Below are 24,773 nucleotides of genomic sequence, written 5' to 3'. Positions count from 1 at the left end.
CTCCTTGTGCGATATCCAAGCTCTGTGTTACTACCTTGAAGGATGGGAGAAGACCTATTCTTGGCCTTCAAGGATGGGGATTGGCATATTACGGCCTTCAGGTCAAATCTGCCTCACTCTGTTTCTGTAAATAAAGTTTTATTGGAACACAGCTTCATGTACCATCTGTGGCCACTTTTGAGCCACAGTGTGGCACAGCTGAGTAGTTGTGACAGAGACCGTGTGGCTCAGAAAGCCTAAAGTGTTTACTATCTGTACCTTTATAGGAAAAGTTTTCCAACCCTTGTTCAAGTATCTCAGGGTCTTGATGCGAATACATAAAATAGCTTTCTGTTATTCGTGTTGTGTATCGTAGACTTTGGCTTTTTGATTTTATTATATAGTTCTGGTCTTTGATGTGTATTTTCGTTTTTACTTGTCTGTTGTATGTAATTCTCTGTTCTCTTTCACCGTCTTTCTAAACCACTTCTGGTTAGCTAGCAATTTTTTCCCCCTGCCTTTGATCTGCAGTGATACGACATGCAGGTTTAACCCACGGGACGTACTCTTATATGAAAAGAACGGCATGTGAGCAGTGACCTCTCTCAGGATTCCCCCACCTGTGATGGAGCGGCTCCTGCTTCTCCATTTTCGTCTCCAGGATCTGGCTTTGTTGGGGGAACCTCCGAGCTGTGACCCGAGTTTCCCAGCAAGTATACTGAGCAGTGAATCTGCATAAACCACTTTTTGACGTTTTTATGCAAAAATATCCTTTGTTACCAAAATATCACCCTACAACTTCCACTGCTGGTGTCTGAAATGCATAAAAACATAAAACTGTTCTTTTGGAATAAGAATTTACATAAGTGTAAAAAAAAAAAAAACCTGAAAAAACCCCCTAAGATTCTAGGCTTCCTAAGAGCCATGGTTTGATGAAAATCCCATGGGTGTTAGGGACAGATCGTTGTCCAAACTTCAGGCCCTTTCACCAGCTGAATGGCCTTGGGCCAACTGGCTTCACTTTCTTGGTTTCAATTTACTGTCCTTTAAATCAGAGAGAACAACCACTTCAGAGCAGCATGAGGATTAATTGAGATAATGATATAAGAAGTTAGAGTCCTTGCCCCTTATATAATCCTTGTGTATGTGTGTGTGTGGGGGGGGGGATGGTCTTGGAGACTTAAAGGCGGGTTCTACTGTAGTGTAGTGTCAATTTGCTAAATGAACAAGCAAATAAAAGGCCTTTTTGAGACCTTGCTGGGTGCCATCAGGTGTGCTGGGCCCTGCAGATAAAGGCCATGTGCTAAGTGAAACAAGCCAGTCATAAGGAGACAGTTTTTGTCTGATTCTGCTTACACAGGGTCCCTAGAAGAGTCACATTCACAGAGACAGAAGTTAGATGGCGGTCGCCAGGGGCAGAGGGGAGTGGAATACGGGGCTCCTGTGTGTGGACGGTTACAGTTTTGCAAGCAGAAAAGGGTTCTGGGGATGGATGGTGGAGGTGACTCCACAGCAGCCTGAATGTACTTGACTTGGACCTGCACACTTAGAGATGGCAAAGATGGAAAGTTCTGTGTGTTTATTTCACAATTAAAAGTAACTAAAAACAAAACAAACCACAACAGGAATGGATCCAAGCGGATCAGTGGGAAGGCTACAGACGCCATTGGGGAGAAAACCCGGTAAGGAGTCTGGCACGTGGGGTTCCTGGGAGGGATGGGAGAGAACGGGATTGGCCTGGAAGGTGACCGTGGAGGTCAAACCGCTGGGGACTGGGAACTGGTTAGCAGCGGCATGATTTGGGGGTGAGAAGGAATGTGGTGAGTGTGGCTCCTGGGGCTCGGGCTTTTGCCCACCCAATGGGGAATAATTTGCCAAGATACAGAACCCTGATAGGATCCATCACAAGACTTTATATTAATCACACTTACAGCTAAATAATTAATCGGCCGTCGGCTGTCCTCCTGGTGAACTAGAAATAGCACCCAAAAAGAGACCATGTCTGCTCGCTTCACCCAGTATCCACAGCACCTAGCCTGAGGACTTGCACATTCTAGGTGCTCCACATCCTGCTTCTGAAGTGTAGTTTATCAAGTCTACCTTTCCATTTGCTGATTTGGTGCTTTGGCTGATTTCTACTGTTAAGGTTTCAGGATCAATAAGTAATACCCCTCTGGGGCACCTGGGTGGCTCAGTTGGTTGAGCGACCGACTTCGGCTTAGGTCATGATCTCACGGTCTGTGAGTTCAAGCCCCGCATCAGGCTCTGTGCTGACAGCTCGGAGCCTGGAGCCTGCTTTGGATTCTGTGTCTCCCTCTCTCTGCCCCTCCCCCACTCATGCTCTGTCTCTCCCTCTCTGTCAAAAATAAATAAACATTAAAAAAATTTTTTTTAAAAAGTAATACCCCTCTGTCCTGTGTGTGAGATGAGAACAGGTGGAGGAGCATGGGATTGAGCCCAAAGAGATCAGAACTTCCCTTTTTGTTAAAGCCACTTGGAGAATGTATGTGTCTCAAACAGGCAGACTTAATTCCTCACCCAAATTAGACTGTCTTAGCAAAGCAAACATCAGGTTCTCCCCCTGGGGACATGTGGCACATGCTCTCCACAGGCTGATGGACCCCGAATGAACAGGGAAGCCAGGCAAGGCTGAGCACGCACAAGTCATTCGCACAGATGGGCAAACGTAGCCTCCTTTTCCCTAGGAGGAGCGGCAGGTGCCGTGATGGACCAGGATTCCTGCTCTGACAGAGCTCGCTCCTCCTGGGACCCTGCGCAGTGAGGTCGAAGGGTTAATAAATACAGAACAGTAGCTCTTGCTGCAATTTTCAGAGTGAGTAGGTTTTTCTGGGGTAAGATCTTGGGACTGGCCAAAGCCCCTGGTCCCCTGACCATTCTCTGTCCTCTATAAGAGACTGTGCGTGAGCCGCCAGTGGGGTCCTGTCTCCTGTGGGCTTGTTCTAGGACAGCCTTTACACAATTTCTCTTCTTCGTTCGTTGTTCTTTTCTCTAAGACCCAGTGGATATGGTGACTTTTTAATTACTTAATACCCTGCTGTTTTCAGACTTTTGGAACTGCGAGGGAAGTTGGGATGATGTGTCTAGCTTAGCTTTAGGTTGATAAAAGCTTTTCTGTGCCTGGCAAGAAATTTTTCTTCAGCATCACATTTTAAAGGAAAAGTATCTTCGTATGAAATGTTTTAGTAAATTTGTTCCCAATAGTCTTTGTAATTTATTGTACAATGTATCACACCTGCAGATACGAAGAGTCAACATTCTTTAAAATCTTAGCTTTGGAGAAATGACAACATACATTGTTTCAGCATGTCCAGCATATCAAACACGCGAGGTTAAGCAGTTCAGATTTCACCATATAGCTCCTTCTCTTTGAATCCAAAAGTTGGTTTAGGGATTAGAGGACTAAGCAAGCCTGAGCTTTGGCAACAATGTAGAAAAAGGAGAGGAGGTGTTACAGCTGTGAGAGGTCCAGAGAGGACTTAAATTCACTGTGGGTTGACTATTAGAATATGAAGCATACATATAAATGCTAGATAATGGTAACTTTTGTTTGTAAGGCATTTTACACTTGACAGTGTGATTTTACTTAGGTTCAGTGGATTAGATGAAATTGCAAGCCTCTCTGCAGAGACTCGATGGCTTTCATTGGAACTGGTCTGGTTCTCAGCGTACCTCACTCCTCAGTGTGGCCTCAGCTGTGTGGTACCCACATGATGGTCTGTGAAGTGCAGATATTCTGAGAACTGGGGAGAGTCCCGGAAAACTCAGGCGGCATTGCATTCAGTGCAACAAGGAAGTTCAGAACTCTTTTGTGGGTCCTACTGGCCTCAGAATGAAGGTCAAGTTCTTAATGGTGCCCCCAAACCCTCTGTGATCTGCCCTACCTGTCTTTCCAGCGCCTTTTTCCACCCTCCACCCCTTGCCCTGAGTGCCTTATGTGAAAATCTTTTATGTCCATTATAAGCTCCAGGCCCTTTGATCTCTAAACCACAGGTTCCCACATTTTCTCATTTCTTGGGCCCCGTAGTGTCACCTTGCTCATAGGTCAAATGAAATACCAAACTATTCAATTTATTAAGTGTTTATGTCCTAACAATTTAGTAGCTGCTTGAAAATAGGACACACATAAAGTGACACACAGCGTTATTTACTTACGGGATGCATAACTTCTCAAATCTTGGAAGGAGCCTGGACACCTGTTGACTTCTTGTGCAGTCATTGCTTTCTTTCCTAGCAAATTCTGAAAACCCATCTTTGCCCAAGACACGGAATGTGGTACAACCTCCTGTTGAAACTGAACTATCTTGAGCTAGTAGTTCGGGCAATGCCCAACAGGTACTAAGAATTGTTGTGCTTCTGTAGCGATTTTAGAATGCCTTGGGGTGCCTATGTGGGTCTGTTGGGTCACCCTGGGGAATCTGGGCACAGTTTGAGAACTGTGGTTCTTAGCTTTTACATATGCTGTTTCCTCTGCTTGAACACTTTTCCTTTCCATCGGGCTTCTTGTGCCCATGCTTTAGCCATCAGCATGAGGACTCCTGGAAGTTTCCCCTGGGCCTTTACGTGCTAAGGGGTGCTGCCGCATGGATGCATCATCCTTGTTAGCATCTCTATCTCTTAATAGAGAGAGAGAGAGAGATCCTATGATCCTATCTCTTTGCAGAGATAAACGTTATCTCTGTCATTTTAGCTTCACTCATCTTTCTCCCTGGGCTTTAAGCTGCTCAAAGGAAAGGACCTGTGTAGTGACTGTCATATTGCGGATGCTTTGTAAATGTGTACCTTGAGTGAATGAATGAGTAACTTACTGGATCTTATTCAGAATGAGCTTGTAGACCGGAGGAAATAAGTGTTCCAAACAGACAAGGTTGACAACTACAGGGCTTTTCTCATTTGTATGAGGATGTCTTTTATAAAAGCCTGACCTTAGCGACACGCAGTGTCTCTTGCCCTCCGTGACCTCATATGCTCCTTCGCTGCATCCTGCAGACCTCCCTGGGTATGAGCACATGGCCTCCTGAATTTCAATATAAACCACAGCGGAGATCATTTTGAGCCTTTTGCATTTATTCATGTTGCGAGACATTGACCCATAGACACATCTTTTTGGTTGGGAAATTGTAGGTATAACCTGCTTCAAATGTGTTTGTTCTTTCCTTTAGGGGAAAAAAGGTTACATTGCCTGATGGCTCCAACTGCCGGCATACTGTAGCATTACTGGAAATACAGTTGTGCTGTGGTCATTTAATCTCCAGATGATGGAGGCTTGGGGACGGTGGCCCAGCTCCTGTCAGGGGGTGCAGAACGTGGGTTTACACCAGAGCAGGTGGGAGAGGTCTCTTCGGGCCTCAACTAGCAGACGGTGGTCACCTAAGTGCGCATTGGTCGTCTGTGTTTCTGTTATCTGTTCCTGGAACTGATGAGATGAATATCAAGGAAGAAGGATGGCCACGTCCTCCACCGGGCTAAAAATAACTCAAGTGGCTTTTTTAGAGCTTGGTGGACATTGTTTTCTTCAGTTTTGTCTTATCCTTAGACTATGGGGACAGTAATGCTATAAGGAACCAGATGGCTGCTTTTACTGCTAAATTAAATAACATGGTACATGGTGCATGTTGGTGGCTCTGTCATTCTAGCGTCTGGCTCTTGGTTTCCGCTCAGGTCACTATCTCAGGGTGGTGAGATCGAACCCCGTGTCAGGCTCCACGCTGAGTGTGGAGCCTACCTGGGATTCTCTCTCTCTCTCTCTCTCTCTCTCTCTCTCCCCCTCTGCCCCTCTCTTCCATGGACACATGTACTGTCATGTGCAATCCCTCTCTTTCTCTCTCTCTCTCAAAAAAAAAAAAAACATGGTTCATGAATAATGTCTAGTAACAGTACTCGTAGTTACTGTGTGTCTTTGCTTAAGAACATCATGTCCCAGGGCGCCTGGGCAGCTCAGTCAGTTAAGCGTCCAACTCTTGATTTCAACTCAGGTCATGATCTCATGGTTCATAAGATCGAGCCCTGCATTACTCACACACACACTCTCTCTCTCAAAACAAATAAACATTACAAAATAATAATAAAAGATCATGTTCCATTCCCATAAGTCTCTCTTACCTAGGCCTTTCCTATAGGCCCGTTCTTTTTAATGCATTTTCAAATAGCCCTGCAAGGTAGACAGGAAAGTTTGTTCCCTGTCATTTGAGGCTTACAGGTGTTAAATTACTCGCCCAAGGTCAGCACAGCTGATAACCCTTTACTGCTTCCTTTCTGTAAGGACTCAGTTGTTGCAAGGGGAGACTTTTCTCACTTATGCTGTAACCCTGTGGGCCTTTGAAGATCTTTGACACAGCCTGAGGCTTCAGGACTCCAGGTCTGTGGAAATGTTTTATGTGGAAGGACAGGATCGGCTGAGGGGTCTGCATAGAAGCTTCAAGTCTGCTCTCTTGTGACCTTTCTCTATTGCGAGCAAAGATCTGTTTCTGTGCACCTTTTTACTCCATGAAATGCTTGCTTATGCTGCTTCCAAAGTTACAAAGGTGATAGGAAGCAGCCAATATGCACGACAAGCAATTTCTGGGAATGTGAACCAACACTTCTGGTCCTGCTCTTGACATTCCCGGGCACGTGCCTCTGCACCTCCAGACCTCACTTGCCTCATGCAGAGTGGGAACAGCCATAACCCCTTCCCTGCCTGTGTCCGTTCACATGAAAGACCAAGGGGGACCAAAGACCCACAGATGCTCCGAACGTGGTCTCACAGTGCTCTACCGGCATAAAGGAGGAGTATTTTTTACCAGAAGCATATGGAAGATGATTTCAAAGCCTGCAGCCATAGTTTACAGAAGCAGTGACTTGACCCCACCTAAGAAAAATGGCAAAAACTTTTCCCAAGTGCTCCTTTCCCACCTACCCTGGGAAGTGAAATGCCCCCTGGGAAATCTGCTATTCTTTCCCGCAGCACCACAAGGGAGACTCAGTGGAAGATTCTTAATGCACCTCCACTGAAGAGGGGCTCCTGGGTGGCTCAGTCGGTTGAGCGTCCGACTCCAGCTCAGGTCATGATCTCATGGTCCGTGGGTTCGAGCCCCACGTCGGGCCCTGCGCTGACAGCTCAGAGCCTGGAGCCCGCTTCAGACTCTGTGTCTCCCTCTCTCTGTGCCCCTGTCCTGCTCTCTCTCTCTCTCTCTCAAAAATAAATAAACAAACAACAACAACAACAAAAAAGAACCACACCCAATAACCATGCATTCCTCCATTCCCTCTATCAAAATACTGTTCCTAGCCCACTGCATGCAGTCTCCTGGATATTGGGCGGCTTTCTAGAACTGTTTGGCATTTGATCCCACCAGTTGAATTTTGTGCTTAGCAAAAAAACATTTTAATCTATTTTCAATTCTGTTATAGTGTATCTTTATCATATAATTAAATGATACAGTTATTACAGAAGGCAGTGAAATATGAGTGCAGGAAGAAGCGGGTCTATAGAAAACTAAATTGTATATTTTGGAACAATGACGTAAAGGCAGATTGCTGTAAAAACAGCTGTCAAATGTAAGCAAGACAGCTAAAAAAACGGGGGGGGGGGAGATAGAAATATGAAAGGAATTCTGTACTCTGATTACTTCACAAATGTCTTTAAAGTTTCCCCTGTTTTTTAAAGATACCCAAGCCAGGGACGCCTGGGTGGCTCAGCCAGTTAAGCATCTGACTTTGGCTCAGGTCATGATCTCGTGGTTCGTGGGTTCGAGCCCCACATTGTCAGCTGTGCTGACAGCTCAGAGCCTGGAGCCTGTTTCAGATTCTGTGTCTCTTTCTCTCTGCCCTTCCCTCCTCATGCTCTGTGTCTCTCTCTCAAAAATAAACATTAAAAAAAAAACAACAAACTCTAGCCAGAAGTGTTTGACAGTTTCTTTCTGGTTTAAGCAACAGAGGTATTGTGCCTTTTCACACAGTGGGCCTGTTTTTACAGTAAAGGCCTTGGCCACATATCAAAAGATTGTCAAATGAATGCGTGTTTATAGGTTATCAGTTAAAAAGTTTATAGTAGATACATACCCCAATGATGCTGGGTAAGAGGGTTCCTGCAGAATCTTTACTCCCATTTTGCAGATGAGGGCACTGAGGTGCCAAAAGGATCATGGGCTTGACCAAGGATGAAGAGATCCAGAGTTGACAATTTGTTGTTGTTGCTGTTGTTGTTTTTAATCCTGTTGTCTGTTTCTGTCTTCAGAATGTCATGGGTGTAATTTTAGACACCCTGTAAATTTAGACAGCCCCAGCAACATCCTTATCACAATCAAGTCGTAGCACCTAGAAATGGCATTGGTATTTGAAGTCCTTGATTTTTGAAGCCATGCTAAGGGCAGTGTCCTCGCTATACTCCTGGGACTGATGGCTCTTCCCCATATGGCATCCTTTCCTATGGGAGGAGAGACAAGTTCAGTAACTTCTTTCCTCCTCGAAAGCCAAGACAAAGGTCATAACAGAGATAAGCCATCAGATACTTGGAATTTGATGCTCTTTGCATTTCCTTCTTTCTTCTTCGGGGCAGAAGCTTCTTAATCGACAGGTGCAAAGACTGAGAATTGCCAGGAAACCTGAGGAAGATAGAAGCCTTGCTTTGGGAGAAACTAATAACCATTCTGTCCGGCAAAACAACCCAGGTGTGTGTGTACAAGCTCATGTGCACCTGGCTGGGTAATCACATTCCTTACAGACCTGTTTTGTGGTAGGATGCATCCTCAGATCTGGAGAAAAGAGGTCTCTTATTTGAGCTCTGGATTTTGACAAATGGTGTATTTTGGGATGTGGGGTTTATTTCTGCTGAATATCTGGCTTGATTAGCGTGGAGAAGCACATGCAAAGCAGGCTGGAGCCCCACCCCACCCAAACCTCCCAGGGCTGCACAATCAGGAAGTGCATTCTCCTCCCATTGTGGCTTCCGAGGGAAGTGTGCTTTACATATGCAAATGCAAGCCCCAAGTTTCACTTAATAATTATCAGCTGGAGATTCTATTGATGAGCAGCTGAAGCTGCTCCTCAGGAGAGAAACTGTGAGTTAACCATTTCTAGTCCATCCGGATATGCCGCCTCCCCTAGCCTCTGAATACTCCGGTGATTGGAGACAAAGGTTCTGATTTCCCCCCTTTGTCCCCCCTCCTGTCTGGCTGGAGCCTGGCAGCTGAGTCTTCCTGACCCCTCGTATTAGCATGTGTTCATCTTTCCTGTGCCCCCACCTCCTTTCTGTTTTACAGGCTACAGAAGGCAGAATAGACCCATCTCTATTGGCCACGGCAGGATTGCTTCCAGCCCTAGAAATACTGGCCTCCCTGCAGTAGCTCTCCTGTTCAGAACCAACCAACAGCATCCTTTCCGAAGGATGTAGGGTGACCCAGAGGCACGGTGCCCAGGATCTCTAGCTCACGATATCCAAAACTTTCCTCTGCTTCTCCTGTTCTTCTGTGTGTGCACTTGCCTCTGGGGTGTGTAGAAGTAACACCTGGGCTGCTTTGTCAGACTCCCTTGTTCCGGCTGTGCCTCAGCAGAGTTCTGTTCTGCAGGCTGGCACAGACGGTTTTACTTGGATTCTCCGAGCATTCTTGCCACAGGACGCTCTTAACTTTCTCGATGCTTGTCGCGACCGTCTTGCCCTCATCTCTCTCGTGTGTCTCCTCCTTGTCACATCAAAAGGCAACCTTTGTTTTCTGGACAGAGAGCTATTTAGAGGTAGAAGATGGAATGAAAACAGACTTTTTCTTTGGAGGTGGGTGTCAGATTCTTTTTCATCCTGGGCGTTTTTACTTTTGCACTAAGCCTTGGCAAGTTGCTTAAGCTCAACGAACCTATCGCCTCCACCTTAACATGGGGACAACCAAACCTACCTCGTACAATAAGGTGATACATGAGACCCACTCAACCAAAGTGGGTGGTCAGTAAGGGAGTTATAATCATTCTCTTTTGAAAATCAGTTCCCACCACTGAACTTTCTAGTCCTTGCCTGCCCCCATTAATTTTCATCATTTAAATGATATTTATTGAGTGCCTACTGTGTGCTCTCCATTCTGGGCCCTGGGCACATAATGGCGGATAAGACTGATCTACAAAAGACCTTTCCAACACTGAACTTGTATTCTAGGTGTGGAGACAGGCACACAAGAAAGAAAACAAAGATGTTTATACTTAGGGGAGTCTGGGATGTGTGCAAAGGGGAAGAATCACCAGGGAAGGAGTGAGAGACAGATTCTGGCTGAAGGGTGGCCAGAGTTTTCTCTGCAGAGTGGTATCTCTGACAGCAGGTGCAGAGGCCCCAAGGTGGGAGAATGCTTGGTACATTCGAGAAGCACCTAAAAGATGGTGGGGGCAACTGGGTGGCTCAGTCGGTTAAGCGTCTGACTTCGGCTCAGGTCGTGATCTCGCGGTTCATAGGTTCAAGCCCCTCATCACGCTCTGTGCTGACAGCTCAGAGCCTGGAGCCTGCTTCAGATTCTATGTCTCCCTCTCTCTCTGCCCCACCCCTGCTTGCGCTCTGTCTCTCTCAAAAATAAACAAACAAAAAATAAATAAAAGACCAGTGTGGAGGAGTGCGTTAAGGTCGGAAAGATAATTCTGATAAAAGTTTTGTAATCCACTGTAGGGTATTTGGGTTTTAAGTTTGCTGGGAAGCCATAAGAGGGGCAGTTTGAGCAGGATAGTAGTGGGATCCGAGAACCATCTTCACATGTTGTCTAGGTGCTGAGTGGTAAGTAGACCGTCGGAAGTAGGGAGGCCGGTTAGGTGGCTGTTGTGTGAGTCCAGGTGAAAAAAGGTGGGGCCTGGGACTTGGATGGTGGCCTAAGAGTTTGTATCTGGGGTGTATTGAAAGGTAAAACACACATTAAAATATATCGTTAAAGAGGTCTATGGAACAGGAGGGAAGAAGTTCAAGTTCAAGACTGAGCTCTGTGTTTGTGGTCTGTGCGCTGGTAACAACAGTGATGCTATGTGCTGAGAGAGCAGGGGGTTTTGAGGTGGGAACCAGGGGCTCTCATTTGGATATGGAGACACGTGGGGCTCCTGAGTCTGTCTCTGTGGTACTCAGGAACAAAGGGACTCAGCGTGGCATCTGCCTTCACCCACACAGTGTCTGCCCCAAACAGGTGTTGAGGGAATGGATAGTCACGGTGCGAAGCAGGCTACATCAACAGTTGTCACAGATGTAATAAGAGCTGTTGCCTGAGGTCTGTATTGTAGCAGGTTGCAGGAAATCCAGTGACAGAACGGAGGAGTGGCTGACTCATCCTGGACGGATGGGAGAAGGGTTCCTAGGAATGATCTCTCAGGTAGGGGAGAGTCCATGGTAACTCACCAGGTGACAAGGCCTGCAGGGGAAATCGCACAGATCCTTAAGGCTCCTTCCAGTTGCCAGTCATGGTGCCCAGGAACTTAGCATAGGGCTTGCACCTGTCGGGGCTTTGGAACTACTCACTGGCGAAGGTCACGGGTTGTCTGAGGTACCCTTCAGGGCCAGAAGGTGGAGTCATAAAGTGCAGCGCGTTTCAACAGCAACACCAGGGTTTCTGTCCCGACCTAGCCTCTGAGGTCAGTCCCATTAGTAAAGCCTCGTCTGGGTCCTGCAAGGGACTCATTTCTTTGGGGCCAGGAAATTGGGGTCTTGTCCTGGAGGCTCCACCATCAGGGCATCTCTTGGGGCCTCTGTGTTTGTTAGCACTCCCCACACCCAAGCCCAGCTTCCTCTCAACTTGCTGAGGCATAGCCTCCCTCTGCTTCACAGCCCAGTTGAGTTGAGGGTCCTTGGTTTTATTATTGTTGCTCGTTTGCTACTGGTGGAAGCGCCTTATAAAAAATCACCGTCATCCCAGGAGTAGGACTTGCAAATAAATAACAATCCGTCAGAAGTAGAGATGGCAGGTTTTGCTTAATAGGTATTAGCGCAATATTTTACCCAAACATCTATCTTGCTCTTGGTAATGTCTTATCTTTGCCAAGTGCCCATCCTGATAAAGTGTTATTTCTGTCAAGCTGAGCTTCTGATAAAATCTTCTATTTTCCCCTCTCCCCAACCCCACCCCATCTATCCTGATAAAACCTCATACTTCATTTCTGATTTCCTCCCGAGGGATGGTTTGGATTTGTCAGGAATGGGTGAAAAAAGGGATGATAAGGGTTTTCCCTCTTTTTTTTTCCCCGTTGTTTCAATATAGATAGTCACGAAAATTGGAATATAACTTTAAGTAAGTCGAACTGATAAAGGAGGTTCGGAGACTCTTTAGAAGGGGGAAGAAGACAGCATAAAGGAGGGCAGACATTTATAGGCGAGGGGATGTTCAGGCAGGCTGTTGCTTGTTTTCTCTTGTTTTTAATTTACAATTGAGCTGAAGACGATGGCATTGATTTAGGTGACATGGCAGTTTGCAGGAAAGGGGCGCTAGTGAAGGAATCAACCACCTTCACAGAAACATTTGCTTCTTCTTCTTGTTGAAACGTGTTAGATTGTTCTTCACGGCAGCTACTCATGCTTTTGTGGGTTCCATGGCCATTACCCACTTAACCCTGTGCACATGAAGAGCCCTACTAAGTAACTTCTCCTACTGACCTGCCTTCTAACCTCTTCCTTTCAGTATGTCATCAGGTATCTGTATCATGAGCACCACATGCCAGAGTTGGGTTCCCCTGGGGCTGTGTGCCCTGCACCAGCATGATAGCCACAGGCGGTGGGGTAAGTGTTGTGTGAAGGGCAGTGGCTTTTTCTCTCAAAACCAGTTCACTGCGGAGGAGAGGGGAACATCAGAGGGCCCAGAGAACATGATGCAGACCCAGCCACTCCTCGCTGACACTAGACCACCTGAAACACCAGAAGTCGGAGCAAGGAGTTTTCTCCTATGCTAATCCTCACTTCCACCCAATGCAGAGGAAGAGAACTTCTGCTCAGACTTGGCGTGTGCCTGATTGGAGGTGGGCAAACCGAGTGCCGTCACTGACATAGGGCGTGAAGAACACGCTAGACTTTGAGTCCTGTTTTGCAGTTAGTTTTCCTCTTACCTAGGGCATTTGTGAGACTACTGTCTTCCAAACACAGGGGAGAGTAGTGATGTCTGAGAGTGCTGTCTGGTAGTCCCTGTCCCTCCCTAGGAGAGCAGAGCACTGTTGTTCGAGTCCGAGGCAGTCTAATTACAGTCACACGCGGGGCGCCTGGATGGCTTAGTCAGCCGAGTGTCTGACTCTTGATTTCAGCTCATGTCATGGGTCGTGGGGTCAATCCCACATCAGGATCTCTGTGCTGAGCAAGGAGCCTGCTTAAGATTCTTTCTCCCCCCACCCCCTGCCCTTGCCCACTCTCTCTCTATAAAATAAATAAAATGAAAAAAATCTTTAAAGACACACTCTCTTAAAGAATAAGAGACCCTAATTCTTTCCCGTAGATGTGAATTTCACTGTGACACTCCACCCCTGAAAGAAGATGACTTAAACGCCCAGGGGAGGGTAAGGAGCAAGAATGGGATGGGGCCAGAGTTTTGCTGATTTGTCTGGAGACCTGTAACACCAGCTACCTGCCAGTGAAATCTTTATCCCTTTGCCATCCAAACCAGATATTGTCAGCATTCCCCATTTAAAAAAAAAAAAAAAATCACAATTCCTTTTTGGTAAATACTTAATATGGCTACCAAGAATGACGGTTTGAATTTTTTTTTTTTTAATTTTTTTTTTCAACGTTTTTATTTATTTTTTTGGGGACAGAGAGAGACAGAGCATGAACGGGGGAGGGGCAGAGAGAGAGGGAGACACAGAATCCGAAACAGGCTCCAGGCTCCGAGCCATCAGCCCAGAGCCTGACGCGGGGCTCGAACTCCCGGACCGCGAGATCGTGACCTGGCTGAAGTCGGACGCTTAACCGACTGCGCCACCCAGGCACCCCGACGGTTTGAGTTTTATGGCAAGTATGGATTCACATAATTAGAAAAGGATAGCTTTGAACATCCTTAGTGTGACCAGCATAAAAAATTTTAAACTTTGCTACAGTGTCCTCCCATGTGGTTCTCTTGATTTGAACAAGATTTTGTTAAAAAAAAACACACACACACACAAAAATCCTTGTTCAAAATTTTTACTGTAAAATATGACTCTCCCCAGCACATATGATTTGCCACTCTTGGAACCTATTAGTAGGATTTTATAAGGGCTATGAATATTTCATATAAAATAACACATTTATTGCTGGGATTTTTTTAAAAAAATTAGATCAGTGGAAAAATAACTTAGGAAATCTTTCATCTTGAATACTGCCAAAGAGAAAATAAAAGAAGAAATTTTAGAATATTTCTGGGTCTGATTCTATAGTCGATCACCATATTGATGACTCCGGTGAGGATGGCTAGTTGATGTTTTGCTAAGGATAAAATCATCATGCCTGTTTTCCTTGGAGTGTTGAGGACTGTCCCTGAAGGGGAATGGTGTTCAACTGTTGCACACCTAGGAAATGTGGCTCAGGATACCAAAGGAAGGGGAAACACCACCTTCCAAACTCAACCACTGGAGGCCACTATGAAAACTGGGTGACTTGGAGGCCATGCTAAAAGTGATTGAAGTTAATGAGTTAAGTGGGGACAGAGGGTAATCAAAGATTACTTGGAATGTGAATTTATTATTACCCACTGGTTGTTTTTCCAGATTTGGAGTGACTATCTCCTCACATTTTCTGGGACACACCGTGCCCAGTAGTTATTTCCGGGGATCTAAGAGAAGAACTGGACCCCACTGTCAAATTGTTCAAACATATAAAAAATAGAGCACTGCTCACATTATCCTTTGCCTTGTTTGGTGATGGTTTGAATGCTATCAACAAGGTCCTTCTGTCTGTACTTAGACTCCTTGGGAATCAAAGAGAAATAGAATTGGCCAGATCTAAAACTGGAAAGACTCAGTTACTCTGCTGTGAGAATAGTAATTCAGAGACCAACTGTCTCAAACTTCCAGAACTTAGGATATTCGGCAGAAAACATTTGGAGCTTTGAAGTCCTTGAACCTGAAGTTTCAAGGGGCAAAACATTGACATCATTGCTCATTAAGATATACTTCAAGCACTTGTAGCAAAAACCCAGCTATGGATTATAGCAAATTGGTGCTAAAAATGTCTTCATTTTCTTGACTTAATGAAGCTCTTTAAGGCAAGGTTCTGGAAAATACTTTCTTGGAGGAGAAAAGTCAAATTGCATTTAGCCTATTATGACGAAACAGAACCAGGCTTCTTTCCCTGGCTTTTTAGAAGCTTGTGGGGAACTGTTTTCTTAACTGTTGTTTAGTCTTTGCCAGAGGATCTCCAAGGTCTTTGCTGGAACTTAAGTTTACTTTGGTTGCCAAGACAACTTCCAGAAAGTCACTTTGGGGAGTTTTTGGGTAAAATGTTCCCTGTTTACCCCAACACAAGTAAGCAGCCTTTGCTCATCACCACTGCCATGTTCCTCCCTGCAGCAAATCTAGTTCCACAATTCTGGAATTAGGAAAGTGTCCAGGCTGAGCCCTGTGTCTTACTCAGCCCAGAATTAGTGCCATATCCAATTCAGCTGTCATCTGGACATGCATAGATCAAAATGTTAAAAAAAATATATGTTTTTTTAAATTATTATTATTTTTTACATTTTCTTTATTTTTGAGAGAGACAGAGTGTGAGCAGGGGAGGGACAGAGAGAGACACACACACACACACACACACAGAATCTGAAGCAGGCTCCAGGCTCCAAGCTGTCAGCAAGGAGCCCGACGTGGGGCTTGAACCCACAAACCATGAGATCATGACCTGAGCCGAATTTTGATGCTTCACTGACTGAGCCACCCGGGCGCCCCCCAAAATTTTTTAAATGTGAGACTTTAAAGATGAAATTGAGTTCTCTAAATTTTTCTGAAGTGACTCTGGCTGCAATATTTATTTTGCAATTTCAGAATGTATTGAGGGTGTGGAATTTTTATGTTAATTAAAGAGGAGGACATTGTGTTTAAAAAAATTACAAAATGCTTACTTAATGAACACAGCTTTATGTGGAAGGTGAGAAATTGGAGAATTCGTTCGGCATGAAGTGACCTGTGGGTCAAGAGAAGGGAGCCTAGAACCAGGGAAGCTGGAAGGTCTGGGAGCAGGTGGGGGGTGGTGGTGGGTAGCTGCTTTGGAAAGGGAGGCATTGACAGGATCAAAACAGCCCCAAGCTTGAATGAACTAGAACACCGGGCAACCTAGCTTCTAGGAATTCAGGAAGGTCCTGCGTTATACAATAGGAGCTGTCCTAAGAATACAGTTGAGACTCGGGCCGGGAAACAGGGGCCCAGTGTCAGAGCATTAATGGAATTGAGTGTGGTAGTGCTGAGACCTCCTTTGCACCTGAGCCATTTCTGAAATTTGCCTTCAGGAGCCAACGGGCACACTTGCAAGTGGGGGGTTATGGTGCCTTAGAAGATTGGGGGAAATGCCTAAATCAGGGTTTCTCAACCTTGACTGTACAGGAGGACCCCATGAGAGTGGCTGCTTCTAAAAATGCTAACTGGATCCCCACCTCTGAGCTAATTCATTGGAGAGGGGGCGTAAGGACATTGGGATTCCATAGAAGTTACCCAGGGGATTGTAACGGCAGCCAGGATTGAGAACCACTGGACAAAGGGACCAGGAAATGAAGCAGAGGCAACCCAAAAGTTAGACTGGACTTGTCTGGAGAGAGGACGAGCAGGAGACATTCTGGTTTAGAACATAAAAGGGCCATTGATCTGGAGCCAGTGAATCTGGGTTCAAGACTCTCCCTCTGCCATTTGCTGCTGGGATGACCTTGAACAAGTTAACTCGTGTGTCTTATTTCTTGTTTCCCTCCTGCCCCCCTTTCATAGTCAAGCTGGGAAAGTGAGAATGCCTGCTTCATTACAGTGTTGCTAAATCAAATGAGATGGTGCACATGGCTTCCACGCACGGGCTTGTGCTCACTAGGAATGGTGACCAAGTGTTTGTTGAAAACGATAGAGGACCTTAAAGTAGATGGAATTGCTTCTGTGCACTGTCACAATGCAGGATGCGGTACCAATAGGGTTGAAGAACGTTATCCCTGGCATCTGTGAGTGAAGCTGGCAGAAATAGGGAGAGATTGGAGGCCAATGTTCTTAGGACAGGGGCTCACAAACTATGGCCCATGGGCCAAATCTGGCCCACTACTTGTTTTTGTAAATAAAGTTTTATTGGTACACAGCCATGCCCATGTGTTACACATTTCTGTGGCTGCTTTTGTGCTGAAATGGCAGAGCTGAGTACTTGCATCAGAGGCTGTATTGCCTGCAGTGTAAAATGTATTTATTTTCTGGGTGTTTACAGAAAAAGTTTGACCCCTGGTTTAGAATAAGATTAAAAGAATTGGTTTGGGATGGAATGCTTGAAATATAGTGATAGAAGCAAGTACTTTAAACACGGGGAAGGAAGAATCTTCAGGCCCTGGTGACAGATTGTACGTAGGGGGATTTTGCTGCATAAAGGTTAAGGATGCAGTGTCTTTGTCGTGGGTAGAATGATACAGAATGACAGGCTTCCTGAAATCTGGGCATGAGTGTAGAATTTTGGTGTCCTTGACTAGAGAGATCTAGGTCTGTCCCCACTGGAAGGGGCTGGTGGAGTCCCCTACATGGGTGGCCTAAGGGCTGGGAGGCCACCCAGGTCCTGACCCTGCCTCTGTTAAGATCCCCTCCCCACCCGCAGTTCTGGTGGTGGATATCACACACAATGCTAAACACTAGCACTCTGGAGAGATCCAGAGCGATTCAGTGCACACAAATTGATTCAGATCGTCACTTAGAACGTTTTGGATGGCAAGTCCCTAATCTCTGTCACCACACTGCACAGAGGTTGATTTTCAATTTACCTTTTTTGTTCTCAATCTTAGATGTTTTGCTTCTTAATTCAGAGCATTCATCTCAAGTGGATTCAGAAATTCAAATCTGATGATAAATTCACGTTTGTTGAGAATTTGGGAGGGAGGAGGAAGATGTTGTCAACTAAGCTTTTGAATAATGTCTGTTCTGACATTTTAAACTCTCAAGTGGGCTGAACCGCGGATCAACACATATAGGCATTATGTGACAGAGATGTACCATGTGTACAAATAGACTGTGTATATCTAAATAATAGGACCTGGAAGGGAAGGTAATAGAGAAGCAAAAGTAAAGGAACTCAGAATGAGGGATCTTCTCTTGCTTCCAGGTTTTGTGCGGTAGGGTAGGAGGAAAGAGGAAATTCGTGTGTCTCCTCTGATTAGGCCTGATGCTAAGTAATATACATACACACATACGTGCCCCCCCCCCCCATTTTATAGATGGGGACACTGAGTCACAGAGAAGTTAAGTCCTTCGCCTAAGGCTGTTATTTATTAGTAAGTGGAACTGTAACTCAAATTCAGTTCTTTCTTATAAGCGTCTGGGATTCAGAGTAACTCTACCTGATTTCCTTTTCTTGGCTATTTCTCCCTCTCCTTAAGCACTTAATATTATCATGAGGCCACGTTTTTCTTTTTTCTATATGATGAGGCCACTTTTTAAGTAACTGGTAGTTTAAGATTTGCTAGATCAATTTTTTATGCCTTTTTTTCTAGATGCCATTCCTTCCCTCTATCCCTTCCTCAAATGTTTGTCAAGTACAGGCAGTGTGCCAGGCCTTGAGGATAGAGAGACCAGGTTTTGGGCCGTGCCACTCAGTGTGGCACACTGTTCTTGCCAGTTCTGTTCTTGGTCCCTGTTCTTGGCCCTGCATTAGGGTTCTCCAGAGAAATAGATTACTAGGGTTTGCATGCATATGTGTGTGTAAAGAGATTTATTATAATTGTCTTTTGCGGTTATGGATTTGGTCAAGTCCCAGGATCTGCAGGGTGATTGGCAAGCTAGAGACCCAGGAAAACTGACGATGTAATACCATTCAAAACGCTAGTAGCCTTCAGACCTAGGAAGAGCCAGTGTTTCCGTTCATAACCAAAGGCGGGAGGGAAAAAACAAAACAAACAAAAAACCCCACAATTTTCCCAGTTTGAAGGCTGTCAGGTAGGAGGAAGTTTCTTACAGAGGAGAGGGTGAGCCCTTTTGTTCTTTTGAGGCCTTCAACTGATTGGATGAGGCCCACCCACATTAGGGAGGGCAACCTGCTTTACTCAGTGTGCTGATTCAAAGGGTTAAGCTCCTCCAGAAACACTCAGAATAATGTTTGACCAAATATCTGGGCACCCCGTGGTCCAGTCAAGTGACACACAAAATGAAACATCACAGTGCCCAAAGTGTTCTACAACAAGGAAGTATGAAAATTATATAAGAAACTTCTAGAGAAATTGGACTTTGTGGCAGCCCAAGCATGTGATCAGTAGACTTGATGAAGAGGGTATAGGCCAATTTGTCAAATTCATGTGATGTATTGCACGTGGGTCAAGCTATGTACTGGGTACATGTGTTAGGGCCAGATTTTTATCCAGGATTGGTTGGGAGGAAAATTGGTTCTTTTCCACTGATGGTCTGAGAAGTACTGGTGTGGGCACAGCTGTCGACATAGGCCATAAAATCCCACGTGATGGGCCTTGTAGTGACAAGCTGTACCCAGAGCTAGGGGGGCACTCCCGGGAGAGAACAGAACCCATAAGATGTCCCCATCATTGGTGTTTGCAAAGCACCTCTGAAAAGGTGAACTTTCGCTGTCCTAACCCTTCCCCCTCCCCACCCAGAGGGCTAGGACAAACCAAAACAAAGAGGTCAGGAACCAGAGAGATGAGTAGCCCAGGAACAAAAGCAAGAATCAGGATGAATGAAATTAGAATGAGCTGTGAACTTGGCAGAGCAACAGGTCCCTTTGGTATCAAGCGGCATTGGGATCCATCCGCCAGGGAAGAGACACAGGGTCCCTGTGCACACGAGGCAGGGAAAGTCAGCTGAGAAGGCCCTGAAGCACATCTCCAGTATGCTCCCTTCCAGAAGCTGAACCTGGCCAAGGAAGAGGAAGGCAGCTCAGGACAGCCTACCTTTAGAACAAACCAGAATTCTGCTCTTGATTGAGCACTTCCTATATGCCAGGTGTAGGGCACAGCATACATGTTGCCTTTCCCAACATTGGTTCCCCTCCTTAAGGCCTGGCATTTATCATTTCGTGTGTCTTCATGGTTGAGAAATCCATAGAGCTTTATTTTTTATTTTATTTTTCAAGTTTATGTAGTTAGAGTGCAAGCAGGGGAGGGGCAGAGAGAGAGAGAGAGAATCCCAAGCAGGCTCCACACTGTCAGCGCAGAGCCCTATATGGGGCTTGAACTCATGACCTGTGATACCATGACCTAAGCCAAAACAAAGAGTCAGACACTTAACCTACTGAGCCACTCAGGCACCCTGAGAAATCTATAGAGTGAAGAAAACACCTGCAGGCCTTGGATAGCTAAGTTTGGTTAAAACCATTTGGGGTCCAGGGGCGCCTGGGTGGCTCAGTCAGTTAAGCATCTGACTGCGGCTTAGGTCATGATCTCCCAGTTCATGAGTCTGAGCCCCATGTTGGGATCTGTGCTGACAGCTCAGAGTCTGGAGCCTGTTTAAGATTCTGTTGTCTTCCTCTCTGTCTGCCCCTTCCCTATTCTTGCTCTCTCTCTCTCTCTCTCTCTCTCAAAAAATAAACATAAAAAAAAACACCATTTGGGGTCTGAAGAATATTGATAGCATTTCCCCCTTGCTACCCTTGGAATTGTAATTGCTTGGGGATTACATAATTATGACTTTATTTATAAGCACATAAAGAATTATAGGCATGCAAAATGTGGGGCTTTTGGGAGGGGAGCCAGAGGAAGTGATGAGGTCCCCCTGGGAGCCTACCCACTCCTCCACTTTGCTTCTGGATGAACTTGGACCTCACTGAGGCTGAAGGGAAGAAGGTTCAGAGATGCCACAGATCAGAATAAGCCAAGGTTTGTTGGCCCTTTTCTCCCATACACTACTCAGAGAACAGCCCCGAGTTCAGAAAATGTACAGCCTTTAACACGCTAATTTATGTCATCAACTCAGCTTACTTATAATACCACTCACTCTCATTGGAAACTACTGGAACTGTTTGCCCAATGAGAAACAAAGCGCCCAGAGCTTTGTATTTCCATACCTTACTTAAGCCTCCCATTGCGCCTGTGAGGTTAGCGTTTCTGTTCCCATTTCAGAGACTGGAAAACTGAAGCTCAGAGCATTTAAGTAATCCCTCCAAAGAACAAATTTCTCATTTTCCTTTGTTGTGAATTCTCCGGAGCTTCTGGGTGCCTTCCTAAATGTTCCGGTGTTTTGTTTTGTTTCCATAAGAAAGAAGACCGCTCAAGCCCCAGAACTCTTAACTCCCAGCACGAAAGCAGGGGCGTGGCCCCATACAGTCATGGAAACTTTATTTCTGCTCAGGCTCCACCCCAACAGGAAGGCTTAAGTGTTTAGAGTCTGACACCTGTTTTTGTCCGAATAACCTAAGACATTATCAGCACGGAACTACCCAGCAATGCACGGATGCATAGCGGGGCCCGGATGCTCATCTCTCCCCACCCCTGCTCAAAGGGTCGATGCCAGTTGAGCAAACACAATTGCCGTCAGTGGCCTATTCGTTTTTATTCTCAGTGGAACTAATTTGGTTTTACCAAACAGGGAAACAGGTTTCAAAAGCCTGGGTTAGAGCTTGTAATTGGCCAGCTTGGGGACAATACGACCCTAAGCCACCTGTGATTCTGTGTACCCACACATTCAGCCTCGGCCTTTGATCTGTGGTCCTGGGCAGTGGGATGCAGCGAGTCCTATATGCCGCATTGATAGGAGGGGGCCAGGAGCTCAGGTGTTTAACCCCGAGGTGATTAAGAGGGAGAGAAATGAGTCATGTTTGTGAAGGCCCAGAGACACATCAAAAAGCCCTGGGCAGAGGCCGACTCAGTTCAGCAGCACAGGTGAACCCCGCAGGGTGTAATTCATTGCGTTCTTTGATCCTCAAGTTTTGTGGGTCGCAGAGACTCTCTGGGATGGTTTGGAAGCTCAGTGGGGTCTGAGCAGGAAGAAGAAAAACTTGAAGTATGGAAAATGAGAAGCTTCTTTTTTGGCGGGTGGCTAAGAGAGGGTAATTTTCTAGAGATGTTATTTTTGCTTAGTAGTCCCTAAGGCAGCCGTGTTGTAGCTGGATACTGGGATGTCTGCAGCATAGGAACAGGGAGGACAGACAGCTTTGAGTGTGTCGTGTTCCTGGGGCACCTGTGTACAAGATGTGGTATGCTAAGTACCTTTGGGAGATGGGGATGTTGCATTAATAAAATGTTTTAAAAATCCATAGCTCTCTATAGGGCCTCTTATGAAACTGTATTTAAGTGGAGAGTGTATAGGATGAGACATAAGAGAGACCTGGGGACGAATTCTGACACTCCTGGGAGGTGATACTTCAGAAACAGGGTTTTGAAGGATGAATAGGAGTTCACATAGGAAGACCAAAATAAACTTCTGTCGTTATTAATATTTGTTCTTTTTGCTCTCTTCTACTTTCTCCTTTTCCTCTTTCCCTTCCTCCTGCTATTTCTTCATATTCATGTGTGTTTTATCCAGAAGAAAAACGTCTACCAGGAAATGTGCCAAGGTGGGAAAAGACGACAGGGTATTTAGTTAGGAAAAATTATGATTGCCTTCTCTAAATAGCATGTTACTTTTTATCACCTCCTAAGTCATTCTGTTCTCAACTCTGTCCCCAGGTCAGTCTGGACGCATCTCTTGGTCACTCACTTTGGATCCATCTTCCCTCGTGAGCGGAACAGATGCGTGGGGTGCGGGTCGGGGCTCGCGGTGTGCTTCGTCGCGGTTAACCGTCCCCCGGTCTTTCCGCCTCCCCAGATGGGAAGCCGGTGTCCCTGTCTCCGCTGGAGTCGCAGCCGCACAGCCCCCGGTACGCGGCCGCCGGCCAGCGGGAGCGCGAGAGCCTGGAGGTGCGCGTGCGCGAGGTGGAGGAGGAGAACCGCGCGCTGCGCCGGCAGCTCAGCCTGGCGCAGGGCCGCGCCCCAGCCCACCGCCGCGGCAACCACAACAAGACCTACTCCATGGAGGAGGGGACCGGGGACAGCGAGAACCTCCGCGCGGGCATCGTGGCGGGCAACAGCTCGGAGTGCGGGCAGCAGCCGGTCGTGGAGAAGTGTGAGGTAAAGAGCACCCCGGGGGCGGTGGTCCAGAGGCCAGCGGCCCTCACCCCTCGCAGACGCCACCGGGAAGCACCGCCAGGTGCCCGCGAAGGGCTGGCATTTTTGACTCGGGCCTACGTGGGAACCTTGCACGGTCGCCACCGTTGCCGTGTGGCCTGGCCAGTCGATTAGCCTCTCTGAGCCTCAGCCTTGCCATCTGAAAAGTGGGTACGAGAAGGCCTCCAGCACAGAGAGCTTACGAGGAGCAAAGGGATGGAAACCGCTGCTTCCTTCTTTGCAGTTCCTTTTGACCCACTCAGGGTCTCTACGCCTAGTTGTCTTCCTGGGGACACCTGTTAATTTAGACTACAGTGTGAGTGGTGGACCTGGAGTTGTGGCCTTGCTGGGCAACAGTTCCCTTGGCCACCTCCTTCCTCACTTAACGATCAGTTTCTGGAGAACCAGAGACCTGTTGCTTCTCTAAGGCAGTGTCTTGAACTTTTACAACTGAATATCCTGCCCCCCACTTTTAGAGTACGCTTTCTGTGTTAGTAACTCTTTGGACATTTGGAGAACTTACCCGCCCCTTCTCCCTACCGCCCTCACCCCTCTTATTTGTGCTTCTGTGTGCACTGAACGCAATGGCATGCACGTTCATTTCCTGCTTCTCCCGGTTCCCAAGGACAGGAATTAGAGCACCCCTGTTAAGAGCAAGGCCTTTTGTGACCCAGACAAGCCCGAGTTCAAATCCCAGCTCTGATGGTTTCTGCCGTAGGTGCCGGAGCAAGTTACCTGACCTCTCTGAACTTCAGATGCCTCACCAATAAATTTGAGAAAATAATTCCTGCTTCGTGGGGGATTTATGAGAAGTAAAAGGGATGGGCCATATAAAGCCACAGACGGAGCCTGGTTCGTAATATGTGTTCAATTGTGGTTAACTTTTGTTAATTTTGGTTAGATATATTACCTGCTGTCGCTTTATTCCATTTCCTGGCCACATTCTCAGAATACTAGACTTCAACCCCCCTGAAAACACTTGGCAAACAGCAACATGTTGTTCATGTGAGGGGAGTCCTTGGTTCTGTTGCTCATACTGCAGTCAGGGAATGTAGGGCTTGTTGAGCAACATAGACTCAGGTCTGGGGAAGGTCAGTGGTGAAGGAGGAGAGCCCTTGGGCTGGGAGGATTTGTCATGGTCTCTCCAGCCTGGATGAGGGGTGGAGAGGTGGACGCAGGTAGATGGAGGCTGTCCAGTGAGAAATGTACATGAGAGTATGAAGAATAGGAAGCAAGGCGAGAAAGAATGCAGGACATGGGCTGGTCAGGAAGCACAGACAGCCTGGGCCAGGACATGATCGAACTGTATTTTCATTCATTCTTCCATTCTTTCGTCCAGTAGTTACTGAGCCTCTGTTATGTATCCCATGCTGTTCCCTGTGCTGGGAAATAGCAATGAACCAAACTCCTCTTGTCTCATGTTGAGGTGGGGCGTGGAGGAAGAAATGTTCAAGAAACAGCGAGTTGGGAACATCAGGACTTGTTAAATGCTGTGTGTTTATTCAGTCCTGCCTGCATGCCTGGTCCCATCCACATAACCTTCCACTGCCATCGCCAGTGGCCCGTGGTACTGAGTATCTCTCTTTTACA

The 24,773-nt window shown here is 46.4% G+C and overlaps 1 protein-coding gene across 2 annotated transcripts in view; it reads left to right on the top strand.

Annotated features, from left to right (window-relative positions):
- The window catches only part of LARGE1 (LARGE xylosyl- and glucuronyltransferase 1), a 398,411-nt gene that overhangs the window by 79,218 nt on the left and 294,420 nt on the right, over positions 1–24,773 (top strand). For both annotated transcript variants that reach the window (XM_047066747.1, XM_047066746.1), the window contains exon 2: positions 22,846–23,147. In XM_047066747.1, the coding sequence (XP_046922703.1) occupies positions 22,846–23,147 (302 nt within the window). The remainder of the gene's footprint in view (positions 1–22,845; positions 23,148–24,773) is intronic.

The sequence above is a fragment of the Lynx rufus genome, unplaced genomic scaffold, assembly GCF_022079265.1.
Source record: "Lynx rufus isolate CCGP_SWC_20201006 ecotype Redwood Valley unplaced genomic scaffold, mLynRuf1.p SCAF_7, whole genome shotgun sequence".
In the NCBI taxonomy this organism is placed as follows: domain Eukaryota; kingdom Metazoa; phylum Chordata; class Mammalia; order Carnivora; family Felidae; genus Lynx; species Lynx rufus.
This window is presented reverse-complemented; position numbering and strand designations above follow the sequence as displayed.